The sequence below is a fragment of the Sarcophilus harrisii genome, chromosome 3 (genome assembly GCF_902635505.1).
Source record: "Sarcophilus harrisii chromosome 3, mSarHar1.11, whole genome shotgun sequence".
NCBI lineage: Eukaryota > Metazoa > Chordata > Mammalia > Dasyuromorphia > Dasyuridae > Sarcophilus > Sarcophilus harrisii.
Window position 1 is genome coordinate 582,719,092 of NC_045428.1, and position 19,949 is coordinate 582,739,040.

At 44.7% G+C, this 19,949-nt stretch overlaps 1 protein-coding gene across 3 annotated transcripts in view; it reads left to right on the forward strand.

Annotated features, from left to right (window-relative positions):
- The window catches only part of MEGF6 (multiple EGF like domains 6), a 367,229-nt gene that overhangs the window by 343,847 nt on the left and 3,433 nt on the right, over positions 1-19,949 (forward strand). For all 3 annotated transcript variants that reach the window (XM_031962976.1, XM_031962977.1, XM_031962978.1), the window contains 8 exons: positions 952-1,083; positions 1,387-1,515; positions 4,876-5,004; positions 9,493-9,621; positions 13,444-13,572; positions 13,983-14,111; positions 15,175-15,303; positions 16,244-16,372. In XM_031962976.1, coding sequence (XP_031818836.1) covers positions 952-1,083; positions 1,387-1,515; positions 4,876-5,004; positions 9,493-9,621; positions 13,444-13,572; positions 13,983-14,111; positions 15,175-15,303; positions 16,244-16,372 — 1,035 coding nt within the window. The remainder of the gene's footprint in view (positions 1-951; positions 1,084-1,386; positions 1,516-4,875; positions 5,005-9,492; positions 9,622-13,443; positions 13,573-13,982; positions 14,112-15,174; positions 15,304-16,243; positions 16,373-19,949) is intronic.

Consider the following 19,949-nt stretch of genomic DNA (forward strand, 5'->3'; position numbering starts at 1 on the left):
TGGAGCCCGGCTCCTTCTTTTCCATCCAAGCCCCACATATTCAGTATCCTTTGATGGGGGACTCCCAGAAGAGGAAACTCCAGCTCTCAGTGCAGATAGGAGCTTGCTCTGGTCTTGGGGAGTTGCCTCGGCCTTGGGGAGGTTACGGGGTCAGTCTGCACAAAGAGAGGCAGGGTCTGACCCCCTCCCAGTGCATCCCCTTCTCACCACGACTGCCTCCCTTTTCAGTATTGGAGGCAAACTGAAGTCTGCCCCCATCCTCATGGACCCTCTTCCCTCTGTGTCTTTGTCCACATTATCCCCCACATCTAAAAATAATAAAAGCAACAACGATATGTTGATATCATGATGATACCTCGTATTTCTGTAGCACCTACTGTGCGCCACATCCTGTGTGCCACATCCTGTGCTAAGAGTTTACAAATATTCCTCAGCACAAGAACCTTGGGAGTACGTGCTGTCATCATCCCAGATTTACATAAATAATAGAGATTAAGTGATTTACCCAGAATGACTCAGCTAGTAAGTGTCTGTACTTGGGTAGACTCCGTGAAGTCCCTTCCCTCCCTTCCAGGACAGACTCAGAAGCCCCCTCCCCGTGAGCCTTTCTCCTCCCTCCCGGCTGACACTGTCCCTACATTTCCCCAAGACTTTCCTTGGCTCTCTCCTTCTCTCCAGACGCCCTGCACTGGCTCGTGCTCATTTGCAGACTGGCCTCTGCTCCACACCCTGAGCCAGGAGCCCGTAAGCTCCTTGAGGGCAGGATGGCATCATTTTCTATCCCAGGGGCTTCTTCCAGAGTTTCATACCCAGCAAGGACAAAGCTCTGTTGCCCCAAAGTGAATGAATGAAAAAAAACACTTACTGAGGGCTTATTATCTGCCAGAGTTGTTACATCTCTGAGGAGGGTGGGGGAGGCCGGAGGTGGCTCATGGTGCTCCTTCTCACCAGCCTGCCGGCCCGGGACCTTCGGCCTGAACTGCGGCCAGGTGTGCAAATGCTCCGGCGAAAACCAGGACTGCCACCCGGTGACGGGCGAGTGTGTGTGCGCTGCCGGCTTCCACGGGGGCGGCTGCCGGCTCCGTGAGTATCGCCCTCCGGCCTGGGCACCCCTCGGCGGCAGCATCTCCGTGCTCCCCTCGGCAGGAACTGCCAGTCCCTAGGCTTCTGCCCTGCCCCCAGCCTCCCTGCAAAGCTGGAGGGCCAGCTAGGCCCGGGCGCCCCTCGGCAGGAACATCTCCAAGCTCCCCTCAGCTGGCTCCTCCCTGAACCAGCTTCTGCCCCCTGTCCTCCCCCCCCAGCCTCCCTGCAAAGCTTGAGGGCCGGCGAGGGCCGGGCTCCGGATGGTCGGTTGGCCCCTGACTTGCCCCCCCCTCTTCTGCGCAGGGTGCCCCCCTGGGCGCTACGGCCCCAGCTGTGAGCGCCCCTGCACGTGCCAGAACGGGGGCTCCTGCGATGCGGGCACAGGCACCTGCCGCTGCCCTCCCGGCTACGTTGGCGCTGACTGCGGCCTGGGTGAGTGGGGGCTGCGGATGCACAGAGACCAGGCCTTCTCTGGGGAGGGGAGGGGAGGGGGGCGGAGAGTGGGCGGAGGGAAGGACTGACAGGCGCAGATTCTGTGAGATCCTGTGACCGAGACCCCAAGGAGGCCGTAAATTGGAACAGGAAGCAAGAGGTTTGTAGAGGGACCCCCAAGGTCATTGTGCAGGCTAGGAAGCTGAGTCCCAGGAGCGACGTGGCCATTGGGTGGCACCATGGTGCGTGGGCACTGGGCTTGGGCTGGGAGACCTGAGTTCCAGTGAGTGCACCCTCAGGAACTTGCTAGTTTGTGACCCTGGGCAATCCTTTAACCTTGACCTGCCTTGAGGTTTTCATCTATAAAATGGGGATAATAACAGCACCTAAGGATCAAATGAAGTAATACTTGTAAGGTACTGGGTACAATGCCTGGCACACAGTAGGTATCTTTTCTCCCTTCCTTCCTTCCTCCCTCCCTTCCTCCCTCTCTTCCTTCCTTCTTTCCTGAAAACACACAGATTATAGGGGTCTCAATGAACATTCTGCACTACTGTACTTCCCCCTTTCGTTTTAAAGATGAAGAAACTGAAACACAGAAAAGCCACCAAATCGCATTAAGGAATTAAGTTAAGCTGAGATTGGCAACTTGGTCCAGTGACTCTCAATCCAGTCCTCCCTTCACCCTCTTCCTCTGCCCAGACATTGGAAGGGATCTCAGTGACTCCCTAGTCTAATCCATCCCATGAAGCAAATAAGAATAGCTAGAATTGAGGAAACTGAGGCAGACAGAGGTAGAGTGCCTTGCTCAGGATCACAGCCCTGGGAAGTAGGTTCTGATAGTATCTCCAGCTTACAAACCCTAACTCTGGGAAACTGAGGCAGAAGTGCAACAATTTGCTGAGGCTCACACAGCTAGGAATTACACGAGGCTGGATTTGAACTCGGGTCTTTGGAATCCACTGTGGTCCCTGAAGGCAATGATGAATCCCTTCTCTATCTCAGTGACCTCTTTCCCTGGAAAACCGTAGCTTCAGACGACACGACTTCCCTGCTCCAAACCTCTGCTGCCGTGATCTAATTAACAAAGCAGCCAAGATTTTCCAGAAAAAACAAAACGAATTGACAGTGTCAAAAATACCAGTGCTTCAGGCGCCGTTCAGAGGCCAGAAAACACAAGGCGGGAGATGAACTCCCATTTCTAATTGTTTTCTTGACTTTTAAGAGAGAAAAAGAAACCTTTATTTCCAGCGGTTAGCTACTAGCAGAGAAAGCAGGAGAGATGGCTACGGTTTCAGCTGTGGCCCCAAAATGAGTCAAAAGGGACACATTTCTATCACCCGGGCTCAGGGACTTGGAACGGGAAGGGGCCGGCCTCCCAGGCCATCAGTCCCACACTCTCATTTTCCAAGTGAGTGGAGAAGGGATCAGGACGCGGAGCCCCCTCCCAGCCCTGTTTGTTAATAAGAAAACCACTTAAAATTGCAGAAATTGAACATGGACCTTTGAGATCAACCCCCTTATCTTACAGATACAGAAACCGAGCCAGTGGTTTAAATGCCTCTCTGAAGTTCACAGAGCGAATAAGTCTCCACAGGGAGGATTTGAACCCGGCTCTCAAGCCGGGCTTCTTTCCAACCCCCCACACTGTCTCTCACTTTTATACTCGTCAGGGAATCTACCCTTTGGGGGTGGACAGAGTTTGAAGCGGGGCTGCTGGATTTGGAGTCCTCGGGGCTGGCGATGGCAGATGTAACGGACTATATGTCATTTCTGAGCTTTCCACACTTGGTTGGAAAAGCTTTGAAGCTGCCTCCAGCCCCAGGATGAGGGGTGAAGGGTTGGGAATGGAAGGCTGAAGGGCAGAGAGGCTTTGGAGCACTGGGGATTTGAACCCTAGGAATGTTTCCAGGTGCCTGATCAGTCACCAAGTATAAATGAAAGCCCTACTGTGTGCCAGACATTTTGTTACGTTCCGGGGAAAGCTTTGCTCTCCAGAGAGTTTTCGGCTCTTGGGGGAAATAATATGACCAGAGCCCCTCCCCTTCGGGGGAGATGAAGCAGAAGCCGGATGGCCCCTTGTCAGATATGTTCATGGGTGTTCCTTTTGTGTGTGAGCTGGATCAGATGGTCTCCGAGTTTCTTTTTTATCTGAAAGCGATTCTGGGAACCAAAGGGAAACTATATGCAAAGGACTCTGGGAGAAGGAGCTACTAGTAGTTGGGAGGAAGGAGGAAAAACCTTTTCTGGGAGAGTTAGGGCCGGAGGGGGCTTCCCGGAGGGGGTGATACACAGGCAGAGATAAGAGATGCTCTGAAACGGGCTGGAGGTCCTGTTTGTCTAGAATCCAGGGAGAGAGTGCATGGAGGGGACACGCTCCCCTGGACGTCCCGCTCCTTTAGGGGAAAGACACCTGGGTCATTAATGGAGCCCGGCCAGGCTGGCTCAGGGCCTCCTTGCAGCCCCTTCCCTGGAGCTCAGACCTGGAAGGAGCAGGGAACATTCCGGCCCGGCAGCCCAGGACCCTTCCTAACCCCACAGGGAACGGGAGCTTTTTTGAAGGGTCCAACCAGGAGGCCCTTGGCTGCCCCCGGCAGAATGTTTTCTGTCCAAGTCCAGGAGAAGGAGATGGGGGTGGGGGTGGGGACGGAGCGGGTCACCCAGCCAAAAATGTGTCTGTGGAAGGGGTTTTTCATCTGAGTCATTGCGGACTATTCCCCGCTCGGTAGTGAGCAAGCCTCCCTGCGCTGAGCAGGCAAGAGGAGTTTGAATCACTTTTCAAAGGAAACCGAGGCTGGGGGAAGCCAAGCAGGGGGAGGCCTGGGTGGGGGCGCAGCTGCTGCCCCTGGGGGGGGGCGTTGGGAAGCAGGATCTTCACTCCGCTCCGTTTTCCTACGGACATTATTTCCTGATTACTCAGCGGTCTGGCCTGAGGTTTAGAACACAGATCTTGGGCTGGAAAGGACCTTAGGGGCCACCAGAGCCAACTGGGGAGGAGCTGAGCAGCCTGTGGTCATGGGATCAGAACTTAGAGCTCTGAAGGGCCTTGGGGACCGTCCAAGCGCCATAAGGAAGGCTCAGGTTCACCTCAGCATCACAGAGCGCAGATGGACCCACTGGGGCATTCTGAAGGTGCTGATTGGCTCTCCTAGACCCAGACCCCTGTGGGGAGGGATGGGTGATGAAGCCATCCTCTGCCCAGCCCCGGTAACCTCTCCTCACTTTGATTTGGAGAATGTAAGATGCCCTAGGGACAAATGCCCAGGCTTAGTGAGCACCAAGGAGTTATTCCTGGTGGTTTGGGGCATGGGGTGGCAGAAGCGGTCTGTAACTTTCTTCCTTAACTTGATTGTTCTGCAGTCTGCCCAGATGGGAGATATGGTGCGGACTGTGCCCAGGTGTGCGCCTGCGGGGAGGGGGCCACCTGCCACCCTGTGCGAGGCACCTGTATTTGCCCAGCCGGGAGAACGGGCCCCCACTGCGAGCAAGGTATGTACGTAGTAGCCACAAGAGAGATTCACCCTTTGACATCTAGCCTCATTATCATGGCTTTCGGTGGGCCGACGGCTTTCGACACAGAAAATCACAGTCTGCAAATTCCCCTTAACTTATCGTTTAAGAATATAATCTATGTAGAACATGGCTCTGTCCTCAAGAACACATAGTTTGCAAATTCCCCTTAACTTTTTATTTAAGAATATAATATGTAGAACACGGTGCCATCTCAAGATCAATTCCTCTTATCATTTAAGAATATAATACAGGGGTCCTCAAACTACGGCCACGGGCCAGATGCGGCAGCTGAGGACATTTATCCCCCTCATCCAGGGCTATGAAGTTTCTTTATTTAAAGGCCCACAAAACAAAGTTTTTGTTTTTACTATAGTCCGGCCCTCCAACAGTCTGAGGGACAGTGAACTGGCCCCTATTTAAAAAGTCTGAGGATCCCCTGATATTAATATATAGCCTTCCTCATGCATGGTCTCAAACAGAAAGATAACCTAAGATGGTTATCTTAGGCACAGGATCCTCCCCATCCAAGCCACAGCTTGGGAGTCTCCAATGATGTTTCCTTTTATTTGGACAGTCAGAAAGACACACGTTGGTGCAATTCAAATCAGTGGGCATTTAGTGAGCACCTATTGGATGCTAGCTTAAAAGCCCTCAGCCTTTGGGGAGATTACCCATGGAAAATGTCCCCTTCACAGCCATGAGGCATTCAGTGGGAGGTTATCACAGCACTGGGTGATTACGTGCAGGAATGGGGAACAGTGGGAGGGGGAAGTGTGGGCCATACGCAGAAAATCAATCACTTAGCAAGTATTTAAGTGCCTACTGGGTGCCAGGGACACATCATCCGGGAACACCCAAGAATAAGTACACATGTGGCCGCCACATCTCACAGCCCTGATGCTCTAGAACCGCTGACGTCCTGCTCTCTGCTGGTGCTTCCTTTCTGCTCAGGGTTATATCATCCCTGCCGAACCCTTTTGCTCTTCAGCTGCCTGTTGTGGGCACCCTGCCAGGGATCGCCAAGGCAGGTATTTCCTGAGTTTCTAGATAGTGAACAGTACAATCGAAACTCTCAAATTAGGATAGGGTCTGTATTTTTGACTGCTTGTCTACTATTCTCAATAAATACCCTTGGTCCTGGCCAACTGTCTGACTTAAAGTTAGATAGTTCCATTGCTTTTTTTTTTTTAAACTCCTGTCAAATCTCTGATCATTGTGCTGCCTCCTTTTGTCCCTTCCAAGCATTTTGGGAATTCTGTCATGCAAAACCACAAAGGAGTTGCATGAGGAACTTGAGCTGGAAGCTTCCCCTGAGCCATTTTATTTCCAAATCTGTCCTTTTATACTTTTGTAGTAAAGAGTGAAAAAAGAAAACTTTAAAAAGTTTATTAAAATTAAACTCTTCAGCTGAGTCTGAGCTGCACCCATGAGTCCCCACTTCTCATTAAAAGCAAGGCCATCCATTTGTTCATCTCTTTTTTTCCTGTTCAAACTTAGTCATTATATAATTTACATAGAATTCAGTGTTCTTTTTGGTCTGTTTCTCCCCTTTACTTTGTAGTCAACTTGTATATTGTTCCCTTAGTTCTTCTATTTTGCATCAATTCAATAGTCTTGTGCTTTTCTGAATTTTTTTAAAAATTAAAATTAAATTATTTTTAATTTTTAAAAATTTAAAATTCATTTTTTAAACATGCAATCATATTCCATTATGTTCATGTTGTTGCTCAGTAGTTCCCTCTGTGATACCATGGACACCAATGCTGTCCATAAGATTTTCTTGGCAAAGATACTCCAGTGGGTTTGCTATTTCCTTCTACATTGGATTAAGGAAATCAGATAGGATCAAGTGACTTGCCCAGCGTCTCGTCTCACAGCTAAATATCTGAAGCCAGATTTGAATTCAATTTGAATTCAGGTCTTCCTGACTCCAGACCCAGAGCCACCCAGATGCCTCTGTTCCTTAGCAATCCTCTAATCAACAGGGATCTATATTGTTTCTAATTTTTTCTACTCTAAGACATGCTGCTATGAATATATATATATATATATATATATATATATATATATATGTAAATATATGTGAATATATTCTGGTTAATAGCACAAAAACTTTTCTATATTTTATCTCCTTGGGGTAAATGCTTAGCAGCTGAGTCTCTGAGCCCAAGGGCATGGAAATTTTAGTCATTTTCTTTGCACCACTTCCAATTTGTTTTCCAGAATATTTGGATCAATTGATACTTCTTCCAATAGTGTATTTGAGTTACTTCCATCCCACAGTCCACCCACCATTGATGATTTCCATCTTTTGTCATCTTGGCCAGTTTTCTAGGTGTAGGCTTGTTGTTTGGGTTTGTATTTCTTTTATTATTAGTGTGTTATATATTAGCATATTTCTTTTATTATTATTATTTTGTTATTAGTGATTTGGAACAAATCTTCCTAACATTTTTAATAGTTTGTAACTAATTTATTTTCTTAGATTCAATATTACAATTTTATTTTCATACTCACTTCTAGAATAAAAGATGGAAAACCCCTCATTCAAAAAGTGACCCCAATCCTAAATATTCTCCCCATTTTATAGATCAGGAAGATGAGTCCCACATTGATGGCTTGACCAAGGTCAAACAGTGGCAGATCTGGACTGGGTCTTCTCTCCACATGTTCCCCATGATAATGAGGCTCTTGTGGCTTCAATCTGATTTTCTAATTAAATTCTTCTTGGGATGCTGGGGAGCTAATAAACCCATGTGGACAGTTAGTATACTATCATGCAACTGGCATTCCCCTCTCTTTAACACTCCCGTGCCTCAAATAGACTTCCAGATCCTTCGCCAACAGCTTCAGCGCACACCCAGCTTATGTGAAATGGTGATGATAGGCGTCCTTCACATGTGCGTCCCATGCTAGAGGACCCATGTACTTTTCCACCCATTACTCATTCGATCCTTCCATTGTGCAGGATTTCCCAGCCCCGACATCGATGCCCCCTACCAGCCTTGCCCCCAGCTGAGCTCTAGCTTTTGCTAAAGCAGAAAGAAGCACCAATGGCTTTCTGAATTTTGGCAGAACATGAAGGAACAGGGTCATCCCCAGCTGTGGAGATGGATGTGCTGGGATAGAGGTGACTGAAATCACTGAAGCTTTCAGCCTCAATTTCCTTTTCTGTAAAAAAAAAATACTTTTTTTAAGGATCATATGGAATAAAGGGTGACAATTTCTTTGTAAGCCATAAAGTATTATAAAAATTATAATTTTGTCAAAAGCCCTTTGATTTTCTTGGTTGGGAGAAACGCCCACCAATTCAGTAGATGAATTTTAGGGAGTTGCCTGAAGCTCACAGAACTTCTTGCCCTTTCATCCAGGATATATCTGAGGCAGGATTACGTAGGACTTTTTGACTTGACTTCATCCCATCATATTGCCTTACCCCCAACATTTAGACCCTGAACAAGACTTCTTGGGGCCATTTTTAGGAAGGAGGGAGAACGGGTTTGTGTCTGTAATTTTAGGGATATATTAAACTTCCAGTGTGGGAATTCCACCCTCTAATGCAAATTAGCAACTCGTATATAAATTAAGATTAGAGATCCTCATAAATTAGATCTCTTAGGGAATTCTAATCCATCCCCCTCTTTTGATAAAAGGGGAAACTGAGGACCAATAAAGCCAAGTGACTTGGTTTTTAATATCACACAGGTAGAAAAGATCAGAAGTTTCCCCAAATCCCTTAATTCCAGTGCCTTCTCTGTCAGTTATTTCCTATTTTTCCTGTATATATTTGTTTGCATGTTGTCTCCCTCATTAAATAATAAGCTCCTTAAAGACAGAGACTGTCAATGATAGGTACACAGTAAGTGCTTAATAAGTGTTGATCGAATTGAATCTGAATCCAGATCATCTAAATCCAGAGTCAGTGCTTTTTTGGGACCATATAACTATGTGAAATTATATATCAGTATATCTGTATACATGCCTAATATATCAGAGGCGGGATCTGAATCCTGATTTTCTTGGCTCCAAAGACATATCCCCTGGGCTGTGCCCACTGCCTTATCACACAACAGCATCTCTGTTGGAATTCTCTCCTTCAATGTCAATGTAGCCCTTCCTTCCCTAGTTTCTTGAGTTCTTAAGGTCAGCTTACTAGGAATTAGTCTCTTCCCATTTGTCCTGGCTCCTCCTTGTTTGATAGCCACCTAGTCCATTACCAAGCCCACCTCTGACCTTGAGCTTTCCAGGAGCGCCAGCCTTCAATGTCAACAAGTTTTGATGAGGATCCTCTTCCCTCTTTCCATTCCTCATTCATCTATGGCATCGACACACCAGCAGACACACAATGTATCCTTCTGCCTGGCTTGGCAAACCCATTTCCATGCCCTGATTGCCCCTTATAAAGATTGGAATTTTATCCTTTCTTACTTGGCTCATCACTGATGGACTTGAGGTCCCCCTTAGGCTGCCCCAGGGACCGGTTCGGCTTGGGCTGTGAGCTGGTGTGTCCCTGCAAGAACGGAGGCTTCTGTCATCCCACCAATGGCTCCTGCTCCTGCGGCCTGGGGTGGATGGGAAAGCACTGTGAGCGAGGTGAGTGCCCTTCCTTCCCTCCAATAGTCCCCTCCAGCCTGAGTTTTCTCATTTGTAAAGTGGGCTGACAACAACTCTTCGTTCACAAGATTGTTGCCGAAGATTAAATGAGATTTACGTATGTGTATATATGTATTGTACATAGGTGTGTATATGTGTGTGTATACATATATATTATGTATATAAATATACATACACACTTGTGTGCACATGTATACATAATGTGTATTCATATTATGTATATATGTATACATAGGTGTGTGTATATAATAAGTATATAAATATGCAGACACACTTGTGTATGCATGTGTGCACATATGTATGTGTGCATAGGTGTGTATATATGTGTGTACATACACATATTATGTATATAAATATGCACACACATTTCTGTATATATAATATGTATACATATGTGTATGTGTACATAGATGTGTGTATATACATTATGTAGATAAATATGGATACACACTTATGTGTACATGTATACATATGTGTATATATGTATATGCTAAATATACAAATATGCATACACACTTGTGTACATGTATACATGTTTATATATGTGTGCACATATATACTAAGTATATAAATATGCATACTCGTGAATACATGTGTGGACATATGTATGTGTGCATAGGTGTATATATATGTGTGTGTGTGCATACATTATGTATATAAATATGCATACACATTTGTGTGTACTTGTATACATAACATGCGTATATATGTATGTGTACATATACACTAAGAATATAAATATGCATACACACTTGTGTATACATATATATTCTGTGTGCACATATGTATGTGTGCATAGGTGTATATGTGTGTGTACACACATAAATATGCATACACACTTGTGTACATGTCTACATAATATGTTTATATATGTGTGTACATATATACTAAGTATATAAATATGCATACTCGTGAATACATGTGTGGACATATGTATGTGTGCATAGGTGTATATATATGTGTGTGTGTACATACATTATATATATATAAATATGCATACACATTTGTGTGTACTTGTATACATAACATGTGTATATATGTATGTGTACATATACACTAAGAATATAAATATGCATACACACTTGTGTATACATATATATTCTGTGTGCACATATGTATGTGTGCATAGGTGTATACGTGTGTGTACACACATAAATATGCATACACACTTGTGTACATGTATACATAATATGTTTATATATGTGTGTACATATATACTAAGTATATAAATATGCATACTCACTTGTGAATACATGTGTGGACATATGTATGTGTGCATAGGTGTATATATATATATATATATATATATATATATATATATATATGTGTGTGTGTGTGTGTGTACATACATTATATATATAAAGATGCATGCACATTTGTATATACATGTGTATATATATGTATACATATTGCGTGTATGTAGACATAGACATGTGCGTATATGTGTGTGTGTATATATATATACATTGTGTAGATAAATATGCATACACACTTGTATATACATGTGTGTATATGTATGTGTACATAGATATGTGTATATATAAACATATACATTATGCAATAAATAAGTAGACATATTTGTGCATGTCTACACATGTTTTCACGCGTGCATTTATATGCACATGCACCATGCATGTGTGTGTTGTGTGCTTATACATGTATACATGCATATGAAGTCCACTGCAAACATTGTGTCATGTAAATATTGTGGTTGCTATTGTTATCGGAGTGCCAGCCTCACAACCAGTAAAAGTTGCATCCAAGTTTTGCCTTTGACCCTTCCTGCACCTGTGACCCCGGGCGCACATTCTCAGTTGGTCCAGGCAATTCTCAAAGTGTGGCCACAGCTCCCGTGGGGGTTCCAGTCATTTTTTCAGGGGGGTGTCAACACCAACATGGTGTTCACCTATTAAGCTCATGCTTTTTCCAAATCTATACCTGTGGGAGGCCAGATTTTCATCCTATATTTTGACCAAAACAGCAGCTCAGAACAGATTGGATGCAGAAGCAGAGAGAAACTCCATCTGTTCTCTATTAAGCTAGATATTAAAGAGATTTGTTGTTTTGGAAAATGGAGTTATTTTTCATAAAAAGTATTACTTATTTCAACATGGAATAGGTTTTTCCTTATTTTTAAATGTATTAATGAATTGTTTAGAAATCTAGCAGTTTTCATTGCTAATATAATAAATTTCAATAGATATAACCCACAAATATTTTTAAGAGGGTAAAATGATTATTTAATAACATTTTAATTTAATAAACCACTGCTCCAGGACTAGGAATGGCAGAGAAGATGCCTACCAGCATTGGTAGAGTAATTTCCCTCCTCTGGGAATTCTCTATACCAGTAGAACCACTGGTTCATTCCCTATCTCTATTGATCTCTTCCTCCTCCTCCTCCTCTCTTCCTCTTCCTTTTTGTCTTCCTCTTCCTTCTCCTGTGCATCATCATACTTCTTCTTATATGACAGAGCTCTTTTGTGCAGAGCCTTAGATCTCAGTCTCTGCAAGGGCAGAGGAATCCTTATTCATTTTCACAAGGAGTGAATCCCATCTTGTCTCAAAACTACTTGAGACCACCATGACCCCAAAGGAAACATACATAGACACTGGCCATAGTGTTTGCTCTGAGGCTCCATGTTAATTTTGTTTTGACTTGGGAATTAATGGTGCTCACATATTTTAGGACAGATGTTTATCACATCATTTGGGGGGAAGAAATGTCAGAGTTTACTGTTAAGGCTATTAATGGGGAAGAATCTTCCTGCACATTAATGTGGATAGATTTCATCCATGAAAATGGAAAATTTGATTTCCTTCATCTCGATTAGTTATCTCCTGACCATGAATGAGTCTTAGATTTAGAACTGGAAAGGATCCATGAGGTTCCTTACAGAGGAGACTATGCCCCAATAAGGTTAAATAACTTGTCCTAAGGAAGCATGGAGGAGGGGAAGAAGGGAAGGAAGGAAGGGGGAGGGAAAGAAGGAAGGAAGGAAGAAGGAAGGGAGGGAAGGAAAGAAGGAAGGAAGGAAAGAAGAAAGGAGGGAAGGAGAAATGTAAAGAGAGAAGGAAAGAGGGAAGAAAGGAAGAAAGGAGAGTTGGAGGGAGGGAAGGAAAGAGGAGGGAAGGAAGAAAGGAGAGATAGAGGGAGAGAAGGAAAGAGGGAAGGAAGGAGGGAAGGAAGGAAGAAAGGAGAGATGGAGGGAGGGAAGGAAAGAGAAGGAGGGAAGGAAGAAAGGAAAGATGGATGGAGAGAGGGAGAGAAGGAAAGAGGGAAGGAAGGAAAGAAAGGAAGAAAGGAGGGATGGAAAAAAGGAAAGAAGGAAGGAAGGAGAGATGTAGGGAGAGAGAGAAGGAAAGAGGGAAGGAAGGAGGGAAGGGACGAAGAAAGAGAGGGAAGGAAGGAAGGAGGGAGGGAAAGGAAGAAAAAGGAGGAAAGGAAGGAAAAGAGGAAGGAAACATTATTCTCCTTCAAAGAACTTTAAAGACATTCATCTCATTTCACAACCTCAAGGTTGTGATTTCTCCATTCAACAGTTGAAGAAACTGTGACAAGACAGAGATTGTGTCTTGCCCAGAGTCCCACAGCTACTAAGGTTCTGAGGCTGGATTTTCCTATCTCCAGGCCCAGAGCTCTATCTATGAGTGTGGGGTTTCATATTTCGGAGCTATCTTGCTCTAACGTCTAGTCATCCCATGAGGCTGCCTTCTCGGACCTCCCCATCCCCACCGGAGATTCAGTCTCTCCACGGCCATCCTGGCTTACTTGGGAACATTCTGTCACTCTCTCTCCAGCCTGCCCCCCTGGGAAATATGGTGCTGACTGCCTTTTGGAATGTACCTGTCTCAACAACGGGACGTGCGACCGAGTGACCGGCGCCTGTCGGTGTCCCCCTGGCCATTTCGGCCAGGCCTGTGAACACAGTGAGTTCTGCAGGGAACCTCGGGACTCCCCTTGGGATCCGGGACACCGCGTTTTAGTAGGAATTTCTGACCATCTGATTATTTTCCAAGGAGGCCAAGTGGGCTGATGAGGGGACTGGAGGCTGTGGCCTGCAAGTGTCAGTGCAAGGAGTTGGGGATATTCAGGCTAGGATTAGGAGGTTGCAAAGATAAGATTATGAAACAACTAGGAAAACCCTCCCATCTCCATTGAAATCCACAGTTCATTTAAGTAGGGACCATTTTAGTCAGCCAGGTCTTCTTTCAACAGGCCTCATCGGGGAGGGCTTTGCTAAAGCAGAGGGTGGGCCGGGCGATCTCCTGGCCCTAACAGGGCAGAGGGGGGTTCTGTTCACTTGCCCATTTTAACCCCTTCTGGCCTCTCTCCTCAGCATGTCCCCCAGGCTTCCATGGGGCTGGCTGCCAGGAGATCTGTGAGTGTCACCAAGGAGCCCTGTGCCACCCGCTCACAGGCCAGTGTCTGTGTCCTGCTGGCTTCCAGGGTCAGTTCTGTGAGAAAGGTAAGTACTTCTGCTGATGCTCAACTTCCCTCCTGCATCCTAGGCCGGTAAGTGGAGCTCTGGCAGCCTCATTGTACTGGCTCTGCTCAGCTCATTTAACTGGTTCAATTGATAAATTTGGTAAGGAGCCTAAACACCTTAAGCTTCTTGAAGTCATCAACCAACCCACAGCATTTATTGAATGCTTACTGTATGCAAAGGGAGGCAAAGACAAAAAAGAAAGAGCTATTTAGTCTACTATGTGCTGCTAGAATGTGGATCTTAAATCAGGAAGACCTGAGTTCAAATGTAACCTCGAGACACTAGTTGTGGGACTCTGGGTGAGTCACCTAATCTGTTTGCCTCAGTTTCTGCATGTGTAAAATTAAGTGAGATACTCATCTATAAAAGGCTTTCTACTTTCCCTGGCACATAGTAAGTCCCATTAAATGTTAGCTGCTGTGATTATTATTAGTCTTCCACTGAAACTGAGAAAACAAGTTACACTCCTAGGGCCACACAGCCTGTATTTGTTAGAGACTGGTCTTGAATCCAGGTCTTCCTCATGTCTGGGCCAGCTCTATCCACGACGCCATGCTGCTTCTTCCATGGCACACAATGAATTAATAAATTATTATAATTAATAAATCCTTGTTGGATTAAATTAACTACATCACCCAGAGTTTCTAAAGCACTTTACAACTGATTGCTGTAGTAGAATGTAAACTCCTTGACAGAAGCAGGGTCATTTTTGTATCCTCCATACCTAACCTGGTATCTGTAAACACGTCACCAATGTTCCTTGGATTGAATTGGATGGGATTCCTTGGCAGACATTGTCTCCATGGCCTTGTACTTTCCCTGTAGAAGAGCAGCAAGGAGTGTGAAAACGTGCCCATTCTTACAAGAACCACTTGCCCATGTGGCACCATATACATTATGGCGGCAACTGCGCCTTCTCTTCAGTGGGGGAATTTATTGGACATTATCCTTTGATGATGGGGAAAGTGCCTCAACTGAGCCTGTGACAGGCAGAGCTGCCTGGACCGACCCCTCAGCCCTCTGCTTCTCTCCCCCTTGGCAGGATGCGAGCCGGGGAGGTTTGGAGCTGGCTGCCGCCAGGCTTGTGACTGTGAGGGGGACGTGCCATGTGATCCAGCCACCGGCCAGTGCCTGTGTCCACCAGGGAGGATGGGAGCCAAGTGTGACCTGGGTAAGTGCAGGGGGTGGCAGACGGACACAGGGACAAAATACCATCTCATGATGTGGGAGTGTCTCTACCACATGGCTGCTTTAACCTCAGAATCTTAGATCTTGATTCACTGGCCTAGAATAATATTTTTATTATGCTCAAATTCCCGATTATGGATCACTTCTGCACTCCTCTCCCTGAGTCTTCTTACAGCTTACACTGTTGTCCTCAGGTAGATAAGGTGAGTTGGAATAACCCCGTTTCACAGACCTGTAGCTAGAGGCATAGAGATGGAGTAATTAGCCCAAAGTCATATGATTGGTGGGAGAACCAGGGCTAGAAGCCAGTCTATTGACATTCTCCTCCAATTTTTTTTCCAATAGACCCCAAAATATGCTGGATCTCTTTAGTCCCCGTTAAAGCAGCGCTCTATTTTTGGACTTAAAACATCGTTCCAAATTGCCAGTATCTGCTGTAGTTTAGGATGCTAGCATCGGGGCCATGAGACTTTTAGCCCAGGGTTCCTCCTTTCAAAGGTCAAGATATAGGGCTTCTCTTCCTTTAGCAATGGGGAAATGATAAAGCTTAGCATGCAGTTGGTAAGAATACTGAAATACTCATGTGAGTCTGTGATCATCCCTTCAAGTGTTATGGATCACAGGCCTGCTCATCATATGCCCTTCTTGTTCAGGTCCTCTCATAATTTTGCCATAAGGGAGTCCATCCAATATACTCTTTTCCTTACACTGATTTCCTTTGACAGTGGAAAGTGACCATGAAGATTATCCAGTGGTTCTCCTTCACTGTTACCTCATGCCTGGTCAATTATTTGGTCCATTTGCCTCTGTTTTGGTTTGAGTTTCCCCTGGTGCCCAAATTCCTAGACTATTGACAGGGACAGAAAATGAGCTCTAGAGCCCCAGAAGTCTGTCTGAGAATGTTTTTCTGTTTTCCTCCCCAGAATGCCGAGGGAATCGCTTCGGCCCTGGCTGCACCCTGAGCTGTGGCTGTGAGGGGAACTCTCACTGTAATGCCCTCAACGGTCAGTGTGTCTGCATGGGAGGCTACATTGGGCCTACGTGTCGAGAAGGTCAGTACATTCCTTATTAGCATGGGCCTGTCTCTTTGTCCCCGGCTCTCTGGCCTCTTGGGGATCAGAGGATCAAAGATCTGAGGTTGGAAGGGACCTCAAGTCATCTGGTCTGAGCTGCTCACTTTACAGAGAGGGGAAGACAATTACCCACAGTCACACAGCGAGTTAGTGGCAGAATCAAGTATCCCAATTGGCCCGGTGCGTGTTCTTACAACAACCCTGATACTAAAGCCTGTTTTCTCATCTCTAAAATGGACAAGACAATCCAGCTCTGTTATCCTAAGTATTACTATCACTTTTACAAATGACGAATTTGAGGCTCATATTGTCAAATAAACGAATGAACTTACATGTCAACAAGCATTTATTTAGCACCTACTAAATTTTAAGCTCTAGGGATACAAGGGATCTACTCACGGTCACATCCTCAGAATTGAAATTCTGGGTCATTGGTTTGTTCAGAATATAACATGAAGAAATCTCAGTGATCCCTGACCTGTGAGGTCAAGAAGACTTAGATTTAAACCCTATCAGGGATATATGACTTTATATATGCCATAGGTCCCACCAGGGAATATATGGCAAGTCACTTTAACTTGTGCTTCAGTTTCCCCATCTCTAAAATAAGAAGTCTGGATTTAAAGGCCCTAAATCTGAACCTATGATTCCTTGCAGGATCAGGCTCCCCCAGAGCAGAATTCATCTTTTCATACTTGTAATAAGACCTGGGTCTCATGGCTAGTGAGTGGCAAATTAAGGGTCAAAGATGGAAAAGACTTAAGATGTTGGGTACAACAACCTCATTTTATATTATTATTATTATTATTTGGTGAGGCAGTTGGAGTAAAATGACTTGCCTGGGGTCACACAGCTAGTAAATGTCACGTGTTTGAGTCTGAATTTGAACTCAGATCTTCCTGACTCCTGGATCGGTGCTTTATCCACTGTGCCACTTAGTTGTCCCCAATCACCCCATTTTAGAGATGAGGAAACTGAGGCTTAAGGAGAAGTGAATCTGCCCGGAGTCCCACAAAAAGCCAATGGCAGCTCCTCTGACTCCTAAGGCCAGTGCTGCCCCCGTACCATAGTTCTTTGTCCATACAATAACGTCCAACAGTCCAGTTCTGTCTTCTTGCTCTTGCCCTCCTTTGTCAAATCTGCAGAGTCTGGAGATGCTCTTTGGGGAAAGCTGGAGCCCCAGCCCTGAGCCCAGCCTATAAACAGCTGGCTTGGGTTGGGCGGACCCTATGGCAAATGTAAACCACTCTGCCAATACCCACAAGAACAGATGGGCTTTGATTTGGGCAAGATGTGAATTTTATAGCAATTTTGATGGATTTTCTAGTGTTCCGCCCTCTTTCCCCCTCCCTCCATCTTACTCCTACCTCCTGACTAGGCCCTCTGGCTCATATTCTCAGCTTGGAAGGCCTTCCTTATTTGCCTATGGAAGGCAAGGCTGGGCTAGGAACTGAATGAGCCCCATTTGGAGCATATTTGGATAATAATAAAAAAAGAACAGCTCACACTTATATAGTGTTTTAAGGTTTACAGAGTACTTTACATTTATTACCTCATTTGAGTCTCCTAAAAAGCCTTGTGGAATAGATACTATGATTAGTCCTATTTTACAGATGAGGAAACTGAGGTTCAGAAAAGTCAGTCCAATAATTACTGTGTTCTAGACAGTGTGCTAAGTCCCAGGGATACAAACAGAAGAAAAAACAATCCCTGTCCTCAAGACATTTTTGAGGTTTTTTCAAATATTTTTTCCCAATCAACAAGCATAATTTTTCTTTTTTTTCCCTCTCCAACTGAGTAGCAGCTGACATTCTAATGGGGAGACAACATGTGCATTAATAGGGACATAGACCCAAGATACAGCATGTAGATAGAAGGGAGCCTTAGAGAAGAAAGTAACCATGATCACCCAGCTCGTATATGGATAGAGTGTAAAAAGATGGTAGCCTTAGAGGGAGAAGGTAAAAAGCCTCTACCATGATACCCAGCTAGTAAATGGATACAGTGTAGATGGAGGGGAACCTTAGAAAAAGTAAAAAGCCTGTACCAGGATCACCCAGATCCTGGTTTAATAACATTTTATTTATTAACAATAACATTTAATAACAATAAAATAGAGGAGAAGGTAAAAAGTCTCTACCATGATCACACAGCTAGTGAATGGTCCTAGTTGGGTGATACTGAACTCTGGTCTTCCATACTCCAAGTTCAGAGCTCTACCCTCCAGACCAGAGGGCAGAAAACTAATCAGACATTGCTTGTTAACATATAACCAACATAACAAGGAGCTCCCAACCTTATTAGGAGATGGCATGGTATAGTTGACTGTAGCCTTGGAGTCAAGATCCCCAGCATTTACTGTCTGCCTCAAGTCTTTCCTTCCCTGTGTGATTTCAGGAAAGAGGACAGGGGCTCTTTTTGGTCATATTTGTCTCTTGAGTGTTTGGCACAGAGAAAACACTTAACAAATGCTTGTTGATATGACTTGGATTCAGTTTCCTCAAAAGTCAGATGAAGAAAAAAAAAAAAAGAAAGGAAAAGAAATTTTTTAAAAAGGCAGATAAGGATGGGTTGGATGTGATATAGTCTGCAGGATCCCTTCCCATTCTGTATCTAGGAACTCATAATTCTGGGGCTCTTAACCGCACCAAGGATAGATTTAGGGAGGTTTGTGAATTGGGATGTGAAAAAAAAATCTTTATTTGAATATAATCGGTTTCCTTTTATGCATTTAATACCACAGTTCTGAATATAGGCTTCACCACTGGCCAAAGGGTTCCTGACACCTAAAAGGTTAAGATCCCTAAAGGGCAAGGGTGAAACTGGAATCAGTGGGGTTTTTTCTGGTTTTTGGTACTTAATGTCAAGAGAAATTATATGTTAAGGCTGCACCATCTCCTGGTTAAGTCTTGTATTGCATCTATAATTTATTGGTCGCCCAGCAAAGAAATGCAGAAATGTGATAATTTTCATTTCTGAAGATTTATGAAGTGCCAGTTTGCTGTCGGTAATTCCGAGTCAGGTCTGTAAGCATAGTGTTATATCATATCATCTTCTAATGACCATGTGATCTCTCCATAGTAGGAATGTCCCAGGATAATAATAATAATAATAGCATCTGACATCTCTATAGCACTGCATTGTATGCTAAGAACTTTATAATTATTATCTCATATGATCCTCACAATATCCCTGGGAGGTAGACACTAGTATTATTCCATTTTACCAAGAAGGAAACTGAGGCAGGCAGGTTAAGTGACTTGCTTAGGGTAACACAGCTAAGAAGTGTCTGAGGTTGGATTTGAATTCAGGACTTTCTGACTCCAAGCCAAGTATGCTATTCAAGGACCCCTCAGTTGATGGATTTTGTTGGACGCAGGGCTTGAAGAAAAGGGAAGGGAATAAGGGAGGTGAGCACTACATATATGCAGAGACCATGTAGTATAACAAATAGCATGCCGGGCTTTGGAATCAAGGCTAGGACGCGAAACTCACTTCTGATACTTCGTCAGCTCTACGACCCTGAAGAAGTCATACTCTTAGCCGTCTCATATTG